Source organism: Haliotis cracherodii, unplaced genomic scaffold (genome assembly GCF_022045235.1).
Source record: "Haliotis cracherodii isolate W230 unplaced genomic scaffold, xgHalCrac1.p SCAF_11, whole genome shotgun sequence".
NCBI lineage: Eukaryota > Metazoa > Mollusca > Gastropoda > Lepetellida > Haliotidae > Haliotis > Haliotis cracherodii.
The window spans coordinates 19,449,442-19,465,516 of NW_027266266.1; the positions used below are offsets into that span (position 1 = coordinate 19,449,442).

A 16,075-nucleotide genomic window follows, 5' to 3' on the forward strand; every position below is an offset into this window, starting at 1 on the left:
ATGTAAATTAGTGATGAAGATGGAACTGACCATCTTTCCGAGGCAAGGTAGTTGGCTATAAAAGTCGAGTTTTATAGTCAGATAATTTCCTTGCCTCGGGATCGGCCGAGGCTATTTAAGCGAAAACTGACGAACTCTAGTTTACATAAACAGGATAGAAAGTAATTTTATTTCGATTTGTTTAGATCTTGTGTAAATTAAATAATTTTGAAGCAAGTGATATTTATTAGTCTGTTAGTCTAAAATATACACATGCACAAAAGTTCAGCGCCACCCACCATATTTGTGAGCTGTTACTTTTGGCACTTAATGATGACTATTATTTAAGAATTTACCTTCATTTTGTGTGAGTTCATTGGAGTATAAACCTGCATAGAGTGAGGGCCAAACTGTATGAACATCGGAGCTTGTACAAGTATGATTTTGACTCCTGGGAAGATTTACCTTTCCCATAAATTCTGTTGATTTTCTCCAGTTGTTTCATAAAACTAAACACCATAATGATGACAAGAATCCAGATGCCTTTATCTACTTATAGTATCATTACTGTACAATGTATCAGCTTTTCCTGGGGGAACGGGTGTCCCAATCAACTAAGGCACCGTGATTCGCTGTGCAGAGTTGCGTCCCTTGGGCACGCCAGAAACCTATGATTGTGGGTTTGAATCCCAGTTCGCCCCGATTATGTTTCTAGGTTTGTCAGCACCATACCCGTGCTCGTGGGTTTCACTGAAGTGGTAAACGTCCGAGACCTGCATCACTTCAGGCTTTCCTCCCACATTAAGCTGACACGCCGTGACATAACTGGAATACTGTTAAAAGCTGCGTTAAACACAACTCACTCACTCACTCAGCTTTTCCTTGTGGAAAGTGGGGGGAGGGTGGTTTGGTAGCCCAGTGGTTGAAGTGTTTGCTCGTCATGCCAATGACCCGAGTTTGATTCCCCACATAGGTACCAATGTGTGAAGCCCATTTCTGGTGTCCCCCCTGCCATGATATAGCTGGAATATTGCTAAAAGCAGTGTAAAACAATACTCTCACTCCTTGTGGAAGGAAAGCCCAAAGTTTGAGAAAGCAGGTCTGACAAATTTACCACAAACCAAGAATATTAAACAGGGCGGATCTGGAATTTGAATTCAGAATCATTGGATTCTGACTCAATTAAGGGACACAAGTCTGCACAGGAAATGCCAGTGCTTAATATGATGGAAGAAGCATGTCTGACAAATTTCAGCTCCACTGATCCATCACTTTTTAAGAATGTTTATAGGTCCCAGGATACATCATTAGGGAATGGTCAAAGCGGACAGGTAATTGGCCATGATTTAAAGTATCTAAAAAACAATACTCAATATATGAGTATGTATCACACTGTGGTTCCCATTGTGGTGAAATTAGATTTTAACTTACTGAACAGTTGTCAGTTGGAAGAAGGGTTGAACAACACTTGGCAACACCTTGTAATTGTGTATGTTACCATGCTAAAACTTGTTTACAATTTTGCTGGCTTATGTTTGTTGTTAATTAAAGGGTTTGATATTGGTTGAGTCTTAGAGCCTTAAAGTTACATCCTTGTTCTGGAGAACTGAAGTATAGGACAATTGCTACATCCCTAAGATGCTCTATATGAGCAAAGTGTTCTTTTTCCAAGTTTCTGTGGTTCCTATGTAGATGTTGAGGTGGTGAAGTGGGATTTAACGTCTTGCTAAATATTATTGGACTTGCATGCAGATGTAAGTGTGGCTATTTGTACTAGTCCGGACTGATACCCCATTTTATAGTACCAGCCCACTGAGTATACCATGCTGCAGTTTAATATGAATACCCCACTAGGACACAGTGGGGCAGAACAGTCCTTGTTTATCTCCTTGATGCCGAGCGCCAGGCAGGGTATCATTAAGTACCATTTTTTAATGTCTTTTGGTATGATGCGGCCAGGGAGCAAACCCCATACCTTCCGTTCTAGAACACGGAGGCTGTCTGTAGATGTTGAGTGCTGATGCAGATACTCACATGATCTTCAGTCAGGCTGGCTAAAATATTTAAGTTTATGACTGGCAGACTGAAAGTGGACAAGTTCCAGTTTGTATCAGGGTGAAGTATGAGCGATAACAAGTAAATTTCTATAATTAGTATGGTTTTACGCCGCTTTTAGCAATATTCCAGCAATATCACGGCGGGGGACACCAGAAATGGGCTTCACACATTGTACCCATGTCGGGAATCGAACCCAGGTCTCCCTTACATTTTCACCAGAATCAAGAAAGATACATTGGACGCACTGACATCAGCTTATAACTGTTATTTTGCATCCATTGATTTGAAAGACGTTTATCACTCAGAGAACAAGAAAGGAAACATCTTAGATTCTTTTGGAATTGGAAGCTGTTTCAGTTTACTGTAGGCCAAATGGTTTGTCACCTGCTCCTAAGACATTATCAAACTGCTTAAACCAGTATTTTCTTCCATTAGACAGTATGGTTTCTCAAAGTACAGTTTACATTGAAGACAAATCAATGGGGAAGACGAGCATCACTGTTTACAGAATGTTACTCAAACAGTACAGTTGCTTGCAAGCTTGGGTTTTTACAGTGCAGACAGACAAGTCAGTTTTGTGCCCAACAAGAGTGGTAACGTATTTGGGATTCTTGATTAACAGTGAAAACATGATGGTTACTATTACAAGGGAAAAAGCTATCCTCATGAGATGTCAGGCGTCCATTCATGAGTTGGCAGCATTGATTGGAAATCTTAATGCTAGTGGAAAGTTTGGGGTGAGGAAATGTGTGGATCAGCCAGGAATTCTACTCTTCTGGGCACACTGAAAAAATTGACAAAGGGTAACACTTTCTAAAAACCATACGTTGCAAGTTCAATTTCTTGCTGGAGATTGGGTGGTAGGAATCAAACTTGTTAGTTCAAACGCTGATGAAACATCAACACTTTTAATAATTGTTACCTGACAATTATGCACCCCTTCTACACTGCTGTTTTCTAAAACAAACCTGTAGAAGAGGCGCTTATTGGTGCAAGGTATTTATTACGGAGAATACAGTATATTTAGGAATAAATAATCAAACTGACATTTGTTATTAGAACTTAACATGCATAAAGAAGGGTTCAACCGAACCAGTCAACACATCACAACCTACTGCTTGAGTGAGTGAGTTGGGTTTAACACTTCTTTAAACAGTATTCAAGTTTCAAGTTATATCACGGCGTGTCAGCTTAATGTGGGAAGAAAGCCCAAAGTGATGCAGGTCTCAGACGTTTACCACTTCGGTGAAACCCACGAGCATGGTTATGGTGCTGACAAACCTAGAAACATAATCGGGGCGATTCCGGATTCGAACCCAGAGTCATAGGTTTCTGGTGGGCCCAAAGGACGCAACTCTGCACAGCGAATCGTGGCGCCTTAGACAACTTATGCTTGAACATAAAGATGCACTGAAACATGACCTTCACATTCGTCATACACAGCATTGTCGTGCACCTGATGCAAGCAGAGGAAGAGTTCCTTTGTCAAACAACAGATTCAGGCACTGTCGGACATGCTTCTTTCTTGGCTCTAATGTGGCACTTCATGTGTGTCCTCAGGCTGCTGTATTCTGTAAATGCTTTCTTACATTCAAGACACTGAAAAGGTTTCTCTCCCGTGTGACACCTCATGTGAGCCTTCAGATTGCCAGATGTTGTAAATGACTTCCCACACACCCCACACTGGTAAGGCTTGACTCCTGTGTGAGTCCTGATGTGTATCTGCAGCTGGCCTGATCTGACAAATGCTTTCCCGCACTCACCGCACACAAACGGCTTGACTCCACTGTGATACTTCATGTGAGTCTTCAGACATCTTGATGTTGTAAATGTTTTCAAACACTCCCCACATTCAAACGGCCTGATTCCATTGTGACGCCTCATGTGTGTCTGCAGCTGACTTGATTGTCTAAATGCTTTTTCACATTGGCTACACTGAAAGGGCTTGACGCCACTGTGATAGTTCAGATGTGACCGCAGGCTACCCGAGGTTCTGAAATCTCTCCCACACTCAATGCACTGGTAAGGTTTGACTCCATCGTGAATCCTCATGTGTATTTTTAGGTCATTGGATCGACCAAACCCTTTTTGACATTCACTACATTCATAAGGCTTGAGTCCACGGTGACTTCTCATGTGTCTGTGCAGGTCTCCGGATCGTCCAAATGTTTTCTCACACTCACTACAATTGTAAGGCTTCACACCACTATGGCTCATCAAGTGCCTGTGCAGGTCATTTGATTGGGTAAATGTTTTCCCGCACACACTACACTCATAAGGCTTGATGCCACTGTGACATCTCAGGTGGCGCTGCAGGTCACTTGATCGCGTAAATGCTTTCCCGCACTCACGACACTCATGCGAATTGTCCCCACTCGGAGACATCAGGTCTTTCTGCAGGTTATCTGGTTGTGTCAATGTTCTGTCACACTCTCTACGATCGTACGGCTTGTCATTACCCTGACACCTCGACAGATTATCAAGTGTCGGAGGTTCTTGCAAACATTCACAACAATGCCTTTCCATGTCACCTCCGTTATCTGACTTCAAGTGTATCGGTAGGTAACAAAACTGTGTAAATGCTTTCCCACACTCCTCACACTGAGAGGGCTCAGCATCACTGAGAGACATCATCGATGTATCAGCAGGTAACTTAATCATGAAAATACATTCTCAAACTCATTTGGTTGAAAGACTTTTTTTCTCTTTCACTCCTCGTGTCTCCGCAGGTTACTTGTAAATGCTTTTTCAGGGTCACTGATGAGGTGTGGGTCCACTGCGGTACATCAGGTGTTTCTTCCGGCCTCTGGTTCAGTCCATGCTTTCCGCCTCAACATTAAAATGAAGGCCCCTGGAGTGAAAAAAAATGCAATGAAATAAGTACAAGTCAGCATTTAACATATTAAAGTAAAGATTTTCAGAAACATTTAGAAGTTGAAAGAACATGAAACTTGATTTGGAAAACATCTTTACTGTTTATAATAATAAGATGTATACTGAGTATGAGAACTTAGAGTAGAATAGGTCTTCAGCAAACCATGCTTGCCGTAAAAGATAACTATGCTTGTCGTAAGAGGCGACTAATGGGATCGGGTGGTCAGCCTTGCTGACAAGGTTGATGCATGTCATCGTATCCCAATTGTGTGGATCGATGCTCATGATGTCAATCACTGGATTGACTGGTACAGGTTCAATTATTTGCAGACCGCTGTCATATAGCTGGAATATTGCTGAGCGCGGCTTTAAACCAACCAACCAACCAACCAACCAACTTGATTCAAATAAAACTGTCCCAAAGTCTGCAAATCACAGACTAAGACACAGTCCTGAAGATCCGGGGTAGAATAGGTCTTCAGCAACCCATGCTTGCCGTAAAAGGCGACTGACGGGATCGGGTGGTAAGGCTCGCTGACTTGGTTGATGCATGTCATCGTATCCCAATTGCATGGATCGATGCTCATGATGTCAATGACTGGATTGTCTGGTACAGATTCAATTATTTGTCATATAGCTGGAATATTGCTGAGTGTGGCGTTAAACAACAAACAAACAAACAAAAATTAGACCTTAAAAGTAGCCCCATCCATTTGATAAGGAGGTCATTTTTGACCAGATTGTAGATTTTTCAAGATAAATACAGTTTGATGAAGGGGCAAGAAGTAGCCCCCCAAATTTTATACAAGCAAGAAAGAAGTTGTTATCCGTAAACATTTCATGTCTTTGTAACCATGTTAACAGTTTGGATTTACTGGATAAAACATAGTGCAAAGAAGGTGAGGTGAAATTGGGTTTTAACGTCGCGTCCAAGATTATTGCACTTCTAAAGCAATGTGCATGTGCATGTGTGTGTGTGTGTGTGTGTGTGTCTGTGTGTGTGTGTGTGTGTGTGTGTCTGCTTGTACTAGTCCGGACTGATGCCACTTTATAGTGCTAGCACACTGAGATACCATGCCGCAGTTTAACATGAATACCCCACTCAGACACAGTATACTGACTCCGAGCCGACCAGTCCTTGTTTTAGCCCCTAAATGCCGAGCGCCAGACAGGGTAACAACAAGTACCATCTTTTAACATCTTTAGGTTTGATGTGTACGGGGATCGAACCCCGGACCTTCCGCTCTCCGGGCGGCACTCTACCTCTTGACCACGCAGGCGGTTAGTGCAAAGAAACAAGTACAAACATATTACACAGGATGATTTCAGAAACACAAGTGTCTATACATTGCACAATTAGAAATGGGACTTTGGTGTCATCACCAGTTAACCAGTTATTTCCAGTCATTTCCACAACTAAACTGGATTGTGAGGTGAGACGAGGAAACTTGATTGCATATGTTCCCACCATTATGAAATGGATCATTGTTCATGTTTTCAGGTCCAGACAGTGACTGGCCATTTTGCAGACACCCCAGTTTGCAGACAGCTCAAACAAACAAAAGATAAGTTGAATGAACTGCAATTTATTAACCTTCATCCAACATTTACTGAATATCATTCCGTCTGTAGACATGTCCAGATATTATCATGTCCTCCTTGCACTGATTTCACAAGATCACTTAATTTAACTTTAATTTAAGTTTGCCAGCGACTTCCAAGAAGTCAAGTCGGGTCTTCAGTCCCTGAGCCAACTGTTTCTTGAGTCGACCATAACAATTCTCATTGTGAAAAAATCTTATTTTAATAATCATTTGATATCAGTTAGGTGTTGTTGTATGTTTGAGGATGTTGAGGATGTTTACAAGCCATTCTTGGGCTGAGTTTAATCAGTAAACACATACACAGGATGATGCTTGAGGTAGGCAGGCCTTTCACATAGAACTTAGAATTCTTGGGCTGAATCTCACCCGAGTGTCTTTTGATATCAACTATATCAACACGAGGTGATAAAAGTGGCAAAATGCTGAGGCTTTATTTATCATCCAACATCATTCTTCCTACTTTTTCAGTTTGTAGACATTAATAAGCCACGTCCAAGTGTATAAAGGAATGCTAACAGCTTCAGTAGCAGAGCCATTAGTGATGTCATTTGATTGTGATGTCATGGTAACCAATGACGTCACAATAGTCTGCAAAGCATTGTGAGGCAATTTCATTGCAGCGATATCTACACTAGAGTTATCGCTCGATCTTACCCAAGCCATATCTCCTGTGGGAGCCAGTTTTAGATGATAAAACACATTAACAGTATTATGCTTGAGGAAGGCAGGCCTTTCACTAAGAACTTCGAATTCTGGAAGATGCCATTCCACTGTGAGGTAAACCTGTCAGTCATATCTATTGTACCTGTCTGCAAAGTAGGTGTCTGCCACATGGGGTAGAACTCTCCACTGTGATACAGCTAAAGTATTGCCAACTGTGGCTTCACACATTCATTCAATCATCCGCATGTGTGCACACCATTTCACTTGAATCCATTTCAGAACAACAGTGAGTGAGTGAGTTGGGTTTAACGCTGCTTTTAACATTATTCCAGTTACATCACGGCGTGTCAGCTTAATGTGGGAGGAAAGCCCCAAGTGATGCAGGTCTCAGACATTTACCACTTCCGTGAAACCCACAAGCACAGGTATGGTGCTGGCAAATCTAGAAACATAATTGGGGCGAACCGGGATTCAAACCCACAATCATAGGTTCCTGGCGTGCCCAAGGGACGCAACTCTGCACAGCGAATCGCGGCACCTTAGACAACTGGGCTACCTGTGCCCCCTTCAGAACAACAAAGAATATTAGGACAAGATATATGGTTGAACAACTTCTTAATTAAAACCAGGACCGATGTTTCAGTTTAGGTTCTAACACCGTTATGAAGCATGTGAGGAAAGGAGTATGGATGAGAATCATACAGCTACTTCTCTTGAAGACTACATCAATTTTGGCCTGTTTCTTTAGGAGTCTCTGGATTTTTAGGCTAACACTAACAGTTCCTAAGTCGTCGAGGATGATAACAAAGGTAGCAGATGGTTGATTGTTGATCAAAAGACTATTAAAGCCATAGAAAAAAGCCACCATCCAGGCAAGAGCAAGAACCATCAGGAGATGTGTACCACATTCCTTTTTGTTTGTTTGTTTGTTTGTTTGTTGTTTAACGCTGCTGCTAGCAATATTACAGGTATATGAGAGCGGTATGTAAATAATCGAGTCTGGACCAGACAATCCAGTGATTGACATCATGAGCATCGACCCACACAATTGGGATATGATGATGTGTATCAACCAACTCAGCGAGCCTGACCACCCGACCTGTTAGTCGCCTCTTACTACAAGCATAGTTGCCTTTTACGACAAGCATGGCTTGCTGAAGACCACATTCAGTGAAATTGTGGACACACATACATTGGTAAAACATCAAGGACCCTTAAAACACGAATTCAAAAATATCAGACCTCAGTGTCCTAAGTTGACTCTAAATCAGTTTTATCAGACCATATCTGGGACAATCCCTGCCACCAGCATCCAGTAGGCCAACATCTAAACCCTTACTGGTGGCCCAGTCGTCTAAGGCGCTGCAATTCGCTGTGCAGAGTTGCGTCCCTTGGGTGCGCCAGAAACCTATGATTGTTGGTTCGAAATCCCGGTTCGCCCCGATTATGTTTCTGGGTTTGTCAGCACCATACCCGTGTTCGTGGGTTTCACCGAAGTGGTTAACGTTTGACACCTGCATCACTTTGGGCTTTCCTCCCACATTAAGCTGACACGCCGCGATTATAACTGGAATACTGTTAAAAGCGGTGTTAAACCCAACTCACTCAAGATAAGACTGCCACTTGTCATTCGGCGATCAAGTCAGAATTAACCATTGGGGATCTGGATAAACTACAGGGATAATTGCTATCATTATCAAAAGAACTGTCTAATATACTGAAAATCAGTGTCTAACTGTGGCGTGGGTAAGGCATTTTATAAGTTTTGGCTACTTTGGAGATATAAATTTCGAAACAATTTTGCGAGGGCATGAGGCCTAGCCAAGCAGGATCAGTAACCATATCTGTGCTTGTAGACCTCTGCGGCTTGAAACCTTTTCCACAAATTAAAATAGTTGGATTGAGCCAAAATATGTTTGAATTGTTACCTTGTTTCGTTTTGGCGCTGTGTGTACATCTGACTGCACAGGCCGACTGTCAACAACATCTGAACGTGGCCACGATGTCTCATAGACAAGGGTTAGAGTAGCTTCCCTTTGACAAAGGACAGTTACTCTAACGGACAGACCGTTTTGCGTATATGTTGCTTCGCAACTGTTTAAGAAACAGATTTCAGTTGGAACTATATTGGCTACTGTCACTGTCGGACTGACACATCACTTACCCTGTGACATAATGAATATTAATGCGCGCATTCCAGGAAAACTTTGTGAGAGATGGGAAGCGATTTTCAAGCACAGAATTAAAGAATGACATTATATGATAAAGAGATTACCACGCTTGTGTGTTTGGGGATGGTTAATATCCTGTATTTGGAATAAACACTATGTATTTAGCTCACCAAGGCTCGCTAAAGACAATGTTTATTCCTAATGCAGGATATTTACCATCCCCAAACACACTCACGTGATTACCTCTATATACCTGCATCTAGCTGTATGTAGACTGGTACGCTATATCATCTCGGCAGTTAATTCTTTTTCTTTATGGGTGAGGGGGGCTAGATCTTTATTCAACAGTTTCCAAACTGCCTTTGTAAGGTTTCTTTTAATAGCTTTAGAGTAGTATTGACATGATTGTTCCTTAATACTTAAAATGTTCAATTTTAAACGATACATTAATCCCAAGGCCGTAGTTAACTTTTTTTTTTACAGTGGGGGGAGGGGCAAATATTTGTACAAGTATCACTTGTCCCCCAACTTGAATCAAATAAAACTGTTTTCTATATAAAAAAAAACCGGGGGGGGGGGGGGGGGGGGAGGGGCGCTACTGCACAGAATTTCGGAAATCGCAAGCGGGCCTGTCTTGTCTAAAGAACAAACATGGATATTACTGTCAATTATTTTGTTCCAAATGGGTTACTAGACCAAAAAAATGGGCAAAACTAGATCGATTTCACTTTTCAAAAATGGTCTGCGGTCCTACTTCACCCTATTTTGTAGGTGAGTCACCATATTTAGAAGGTCCCAAGCCCAACGTGTTTTGGAAAGTATACACACACAATATACGTGAACGCCTGCTCCGTATACTTACATGCCATACCAAAGAAAGAGCCCCCGCGGCCATAGAAATCTCTCATCAATGCCAATGTTTCTCTATTCACTTGTCTTCCTCGCGCCGTGAGCAGGTGATAACGGCTCCATCCAAAACTGCGTTATCTGTGTGTGGCAGAAACGGCCAATGTTATCGCGTTTTCATCAGACGTTGTTCAATTTATAACATGTTCTTAGATATATGCGGTCTGGACTGTTTGGATCTCACTGGCAAATACTCTTTTTGTTTAATACTTAAAGTGGCCCGTGAAGATCCGGGGTAGAATAGGTCTTCAGCAACACATGCTTGCCGTGAAAGGCGTCTGTGCTTGTAAGAGGCGACTAACGGGATCGGGTGGTCAGGCACGCTGACTTGGTTGATGCATGTCCTCGATCCCAATTGCGTGGATCGATGTTCATGATATTAATCACTTGATTGTCTGGTCCAGACACGATTATTTACAGACCGCCGTCATATAGCTGGAATATTGCTCAGTGCGGCGTTAAACAACAAACCAACCAACCAACCAAAGAATGATCTAACTGAGCAACCGTTACCAGCTGGTTCTGGTCCGGTCGTAGGCGTCGTTCTTAAAAAAAGATCTAATGTATACTGTTTTAACGTCGTATGTAATAAGAATACGCAGTCGCAATTTGATCGATATACCATGTATTATATATACTGACAGCGCTTCATATAAAGTTAAATGGAAATAAATCTGTTCTGAAATTAAATAATGCATCTTTACATACATGTTCATGAAAACTTGATTTTATGTCGTGATTCACAATATGCACGTGCATGTTCATGCACATCGCACATTTTGGATGTTTGCGGGGTTTTTTGGGAGCATGATACTCACACAGGTGCCTTTTAAATGTTAACAATACGCTATGATTGTTTATCTATCAGCTCCTATAAAACACTTTTTTTTTCACCGTAAATAGCGCTTTCGCAAAGCCACAGACTGCTGAAAATTCATCGTCGTGGGTATGCCACAAACAGGACTAGCGCAAAACGAAGATGCCAGACATTTTAATGTTTATCGAAACACAACATCATCTCTTGGCTCTAAGCTGGTTCCGCGTCAACTTGGAGTGAGTGAGTGAGTATGGTTTTACGCTGCTTTTAGCAATATTCCAGCAATATCACGACGTCCCCATGTTGCTAGAGCTACCATGGCCTTTCTGCAACAACACAACTTCCGTGTTCTACCGTGGCCAGCCCTCAGCCCCCACATTGTACCTATGTCGGGAATCGAACCCGGGTCTTCGGCGTGACGAACGAACGCTTTAACTACGAGGCTACCCGACCGCCCCTCGTCAACTTGGAATATGAGAGACGAGGCCCAGCTTTAAATAGGCAACACTCACGACTTGCCAAACACCGGTCGTCACGTCAACAAGCAACCATATTCGGATGGTGCGCCTACGGAATCGATACCGAACTGCCACATTAACAGCTCGGTCAATTCCTGGGTTCTGCACAATTACCGGTAGTGTCAGCTAGAACCGTATGCAGCACATACATACGACCCCGTCGTCCAGCGATATACCCAATTTTCCTTCCACGTCACCGTCAGGCGCGCCTAAGCTGGTTCCCGGCTCCTTGTGCGTGTCGTAAACTTGCGCCTTATATTATGATATGAGAGACGGGGCCCAGCTTACGGTGCGCCTGGCTTGGTGAGGACAGCATCTTAGGTTCAGAAGACGAGACTTGGACAGTATACTGTTCACAGATGAGTCCAGGTCGGAAAGCTCTGATGGTCTCTAAGTGCCTACAGGCGTCCAGGAGAACGTTTTTGCGACGCTTGTGTTACTCAACGCCGTCAGTTTGGGTTAGATGTGTAATGGCATGGGGTGTCATCACAACTCATGAAAGAACACAACTCAGCATGTTTTAATGGCAACGTCAATGGCGTCCATTACCGGGACGACAACGTTCGATATCATGTTCTACACTTAGCGACGTAACGTCACGTTGCAGTAGGATCATACACGCCGACATGTTGCATGTGTTGTAACGGGCTTTCTTAGGCAGCATTACTTGCTGTGCTGCCATGGCCAGCTGTTTTTCAAAGAACGACGCCTACGACCGGACCAGAACCAGCCGGTAACGGTAGCTAAGTTAGATCATTCTTTGGTTGACTTGTGGAACAACCATCATCTGGTGTCTTCAGTGCGCTGCCGCTCCCTCGCATGTATCAACGCAAATGGTCGCCACACCCTACAGTGAGTGAGCTAGTGAGTGAGTGAGTTGGGTTTAACGCCGCTTTTAACAGTATTCCAGTTATATCACGGTGTGTCAGCTTAATGTGGGAGGAAAGCCCAAGGTGATGCAGGTCTCAGACGCTACTACTTCGGTGAGACCGTTAGTCGCCTCTTACGACAAGCATAGTCGCCTTTTACGGCAAGCATGCGTTGCTGAAGACCTATTCTACCCCGGATCTTCAGGGGGATGTGCAATGTGTCTCAGTCTGTGATTTGCAGACATTGGAACAGGTATGGGCCTTAGGTTATCAACACAAGTCCAGGATCGATTAATCAGAAGTATAAAACGTCAATTCTAGAGAATAACCAGTCTCGATTTCTAACAAAACAGATTCCATAGGACGAAAAAGGCAAAATGGGGGTGAACATTACTGACTATGATGAAGGTAAAACAGACGATAAAAAAACGATTGGCAGAATCGTTCCCCAAACGAGAAAATTCTCCTCGCTGAGATTAAAACTGGTTCTCGGTGTTTGACGTGCTGTGCAATTTCAACGATCAGGTTCAGGTTCATTGAGGGTTTCTACTTGTCCAGCACCTATTGTAGTAGGTACAAATTCACACGAGCGGGGTGATGTGTAAGACAATTTGGGATTAAGGGAGGCATATCACATATACCACAACTAATTAGGGAATATCTTATCCTTAATAAATCTCAATGAGTGAGTGAACATATTGATCATTTTGTATGATTTGAGCTATGGAATCAAAGAAAAGAAATAGTATTCCACTGTGGCAAATGCGCAGGTTGATTTACAGTTTATTTCCAATTATAAGAAGGGTCGGCACTTAGTTTTGGCCGGATACCAGTCCATGATTAAGACGTCAAAATTCCATTCATTAGAAATGGTCCGAGTGACCAATATTCCAGTTATATCACGGCGTATAAGCTTGTTGTGGGAGGAAAGCCCGAAGCGATGCAGGTCTTAGACGTTTACCACTTCGGTGACACCCACGAGCACAGGTATGGTGCTGACAAACCTAGAAACATAATCGGAACCGGGATTCGAACCCTCAATCATAGGTTTCTGGCGTGCCCAAGGGACGCAACTCTACACAACGAATTGTAGCGCCTTAGGCGACTTGGCCACCATTGCCCCGGAATTGGCCCGAAAGGGGATGCCCAACTACCATTAACACCAAAGATGAATAACCCGCCGTCCATCTGCATGTATTTGTATTTCTTGGAAAAAGCATCAAGTTTCACAATGGTTTGGAAATCACCGTTGTATATATAGATGACAGTGTACGTTCTTAAAGCTCTTTGCTAATTCTATTTCTGTGTTGTGAGATAGGATTCGTCTCCACTCCAGTTTATATTTTAAGCGGAGAGTTGTGTTGATGATTGGGTGACGTTGTACCACAAAAGGCTTGACTCCAACCAACACAGCCTGTTCAAACTTCCCTTCATCAACCTGAATGCGCCTAGTTCACTTGCAATTAGCAAATTTGGTGACACTAACAGTGATTTCCACCTAGTCGTACGTATATATTGCCATATTATACTTCACATAAATATATACGAGGTGAGGTGAAATGGGGTTTACCGTCGCGTCCAAGATTACATAGCGACGTGCATGTACGTGACTGTTTGTGTGGCTGCTTGTACTAGTCCGGACTGATGCCGATTTATAGTGCTAGCTCACTGAGATACCATGCCGCAGATTAACATGAATACCTCACTCAGACACAGTATACTGACTCCGAGCCGACCAGTCCTTGTTTAAGCCCCTTAATGCCGAGCGCCAGACAGGGTAACAATAAGTACAATATTTTAACGCCTTTTGGTATGACGCGGCCGGGGATCGAACCACGGACCTTCCGCTCTCCGGCGGACGCGCTACCACTAGACCACGAAGGCGGTCTAAATATATACGAAACCGATTGGGTAGCCAAACCTTTCTAGGCAGTTAACACTATTAAAAATGAACTCCAATGTGTGTCTAATTTCAGGAAGATTCAAGACATTTTTATTCATATATTTTTGGCCGAAACCTCAGTTTAATCAGTGCTTATTATATTAAACAGTTCTGGAATTTGCGTGACATCTGTGAGAGGTATTTTGTACTTAAGTTCAACTGTGAAAATCGAAAACATTTGATAAATAAGTAATATTGAAGGAATTTATAGTACGAATGCATTTGTTTTACGTTTTATGACTTGAAATAGATCAATGATATTTTAATTTATATATGACTTTATGGTGATGTTTTTTATCTACATGTGCTTTCCTCTTTAGATCTTTTTCTACAATGTGTTTAATTTTGGTTTTCGGTTTCTGCTTGCTGTCAATAATCGACCAGACATATGCTGAAATTGTCGTAGATTTGGTATAGATGGTCAATGTTATGAATAGGTGTTCTGCAATAAGGAAGTTTTTTTTCCTTTTTTCGCCCGCCGGCCCCACCCTGGGAAAACCTTGGAGATGAGCCCTTACTGCTACCAACTGCATGGCTTTAGCTCGGTAAATATTAGAATATACGCCATGTCGTTTTCCCATTACTTGCCAGACCCGTGAAGATTCCGGGGTAGAATAGATCTTCAGCAACCCATGCTTGCCGTAAAAGGTGACTATGCTTGTAAAAAAGGCGACTAACGGGATCGGGTGGTCAGACTCGCTGACTTGGTTGATGCATGTCATCGATCCCAATTGCGTGGATCGATGCTCAAGATATTAATCACTAGATTGTCTGGTCCAGACTTGATTATTTACAGACCACTGTCATATAGCTGGAATATTGCTGAGTGCGGCGTTAAAGAACAAACCAACCAGCCAACCATTACAAAAAATAAATTGTGATGACAAAGTTTTGATCTAATGTGACATGGATTTATGACAAAATGACTTCTGTTAAATCGGTAACTATGATATAGTCACTGTGTATAATAGTAAGAGGCGATTAACAGATCGGGTGGTCAGACTGGCTGACTTGGTTGATGCATGTAATCGATCCCAATTGCATCGATTGATGTTCATGACATCAATCACTGGATTGTCTGGTCCAGATTTTATTATTTACAGACCGCCTTCATAAAGCTGGAATATTGCTGAGTGCAACATTAAACAAAGAAACAAACAAACTTTATTGACCATGTGTTGACATTCATGACCTGAGACTTAGAGTTGTCCAATTCATGTTGCGGCTGTCATGTTCCATAGCTGCATGGTAAAAATAGTACTATTTATGTTAATAACCTTGTACATACATTGAAATATTTTTAGACACAAACATCCTCTTGTATTCCATATTTGCCTTATTATCACATAGTAATGAGATATCAAGTTCGATATCCCTACCTTCTCAAAACTCATTTCATTATGATTTAAACAATAGTTTACACAGGAATAATTAGTTACATGAAATTCAAAACACCAATGCCAGAATATAGAGTTCAGTTCATGTACTTAAAACCAAAAATTATAATCACAAAAAGCAAAGTCTGAAAGTCTAGTTCATTTTAGTAAATTGTTTATACAACTTACATGTTCGTACTGTTAGTGTAAGGTTATGGCTCTATTTTTAATATACTGATAAGGCTTGATTCCTCTGTGATTGTTCACTTGTGGCAGTAGGTTACTTGATTGTGTACTA

General features: G+C 42.2%; 1 protein-coding gene across 3 annotated transcripts; it reads right to left on the bottom strand.

The window, feature by feature from the left end:
* Nucleotides 1–3,021: 3,021 nt before the first annotated feature.
* Nucleotides 3,022–10,291, bottom strand: LOC139455524 (zinc finger protein 420-like). 3 transcript variants are annotated; one of them, XM_071237071.1, is made up of 2 exons: nucleotides 10,212–10,291; nucleotides 3,022–4,888 (listed from the first exon to the last, which is right to left on the bottom strand). In XM_071237071.1, the coding sequence occupies exon 2, from the start codon at nucleotides 4,696–4,698 to the stop codon at nucleotides 3,523–3,525; it is 1,176 nt and encodes a 391-aa protein (XP_071093172.1). In that variant the 5' UTR covers nucleotides 4,699–4,888; nucleotides 10,212–10,291; the 3' UTR covers nucleotides 3,022–3,522. The 3 variants fall into 3 exon arrangements, with proteins under 3 accessions (XP_071093172.1, XP_071093174.1, XP_071093173.1); XM_071237073.1 differs by having other exon boundaries at nucleotides 10,221–10,290; XM_071237072.1 differs by lacking the exon at nucleotides 10,212–10,291 and adding an exon at nucleotides 9,107–9,186.
* Nucleotides 10,292–16,075: the final 5,784 nt, after the last annotated feature.

Bases quoted from the DNA above. Each gene is read 5' to 3' on its own strand.
- LOC139455524 (XM_071237071.1), bottom strand. From the start codon at position 4,698: ATGATTAAGTTACCTGCTGATACATCGATGATGTCTCTCAGTGATGCT.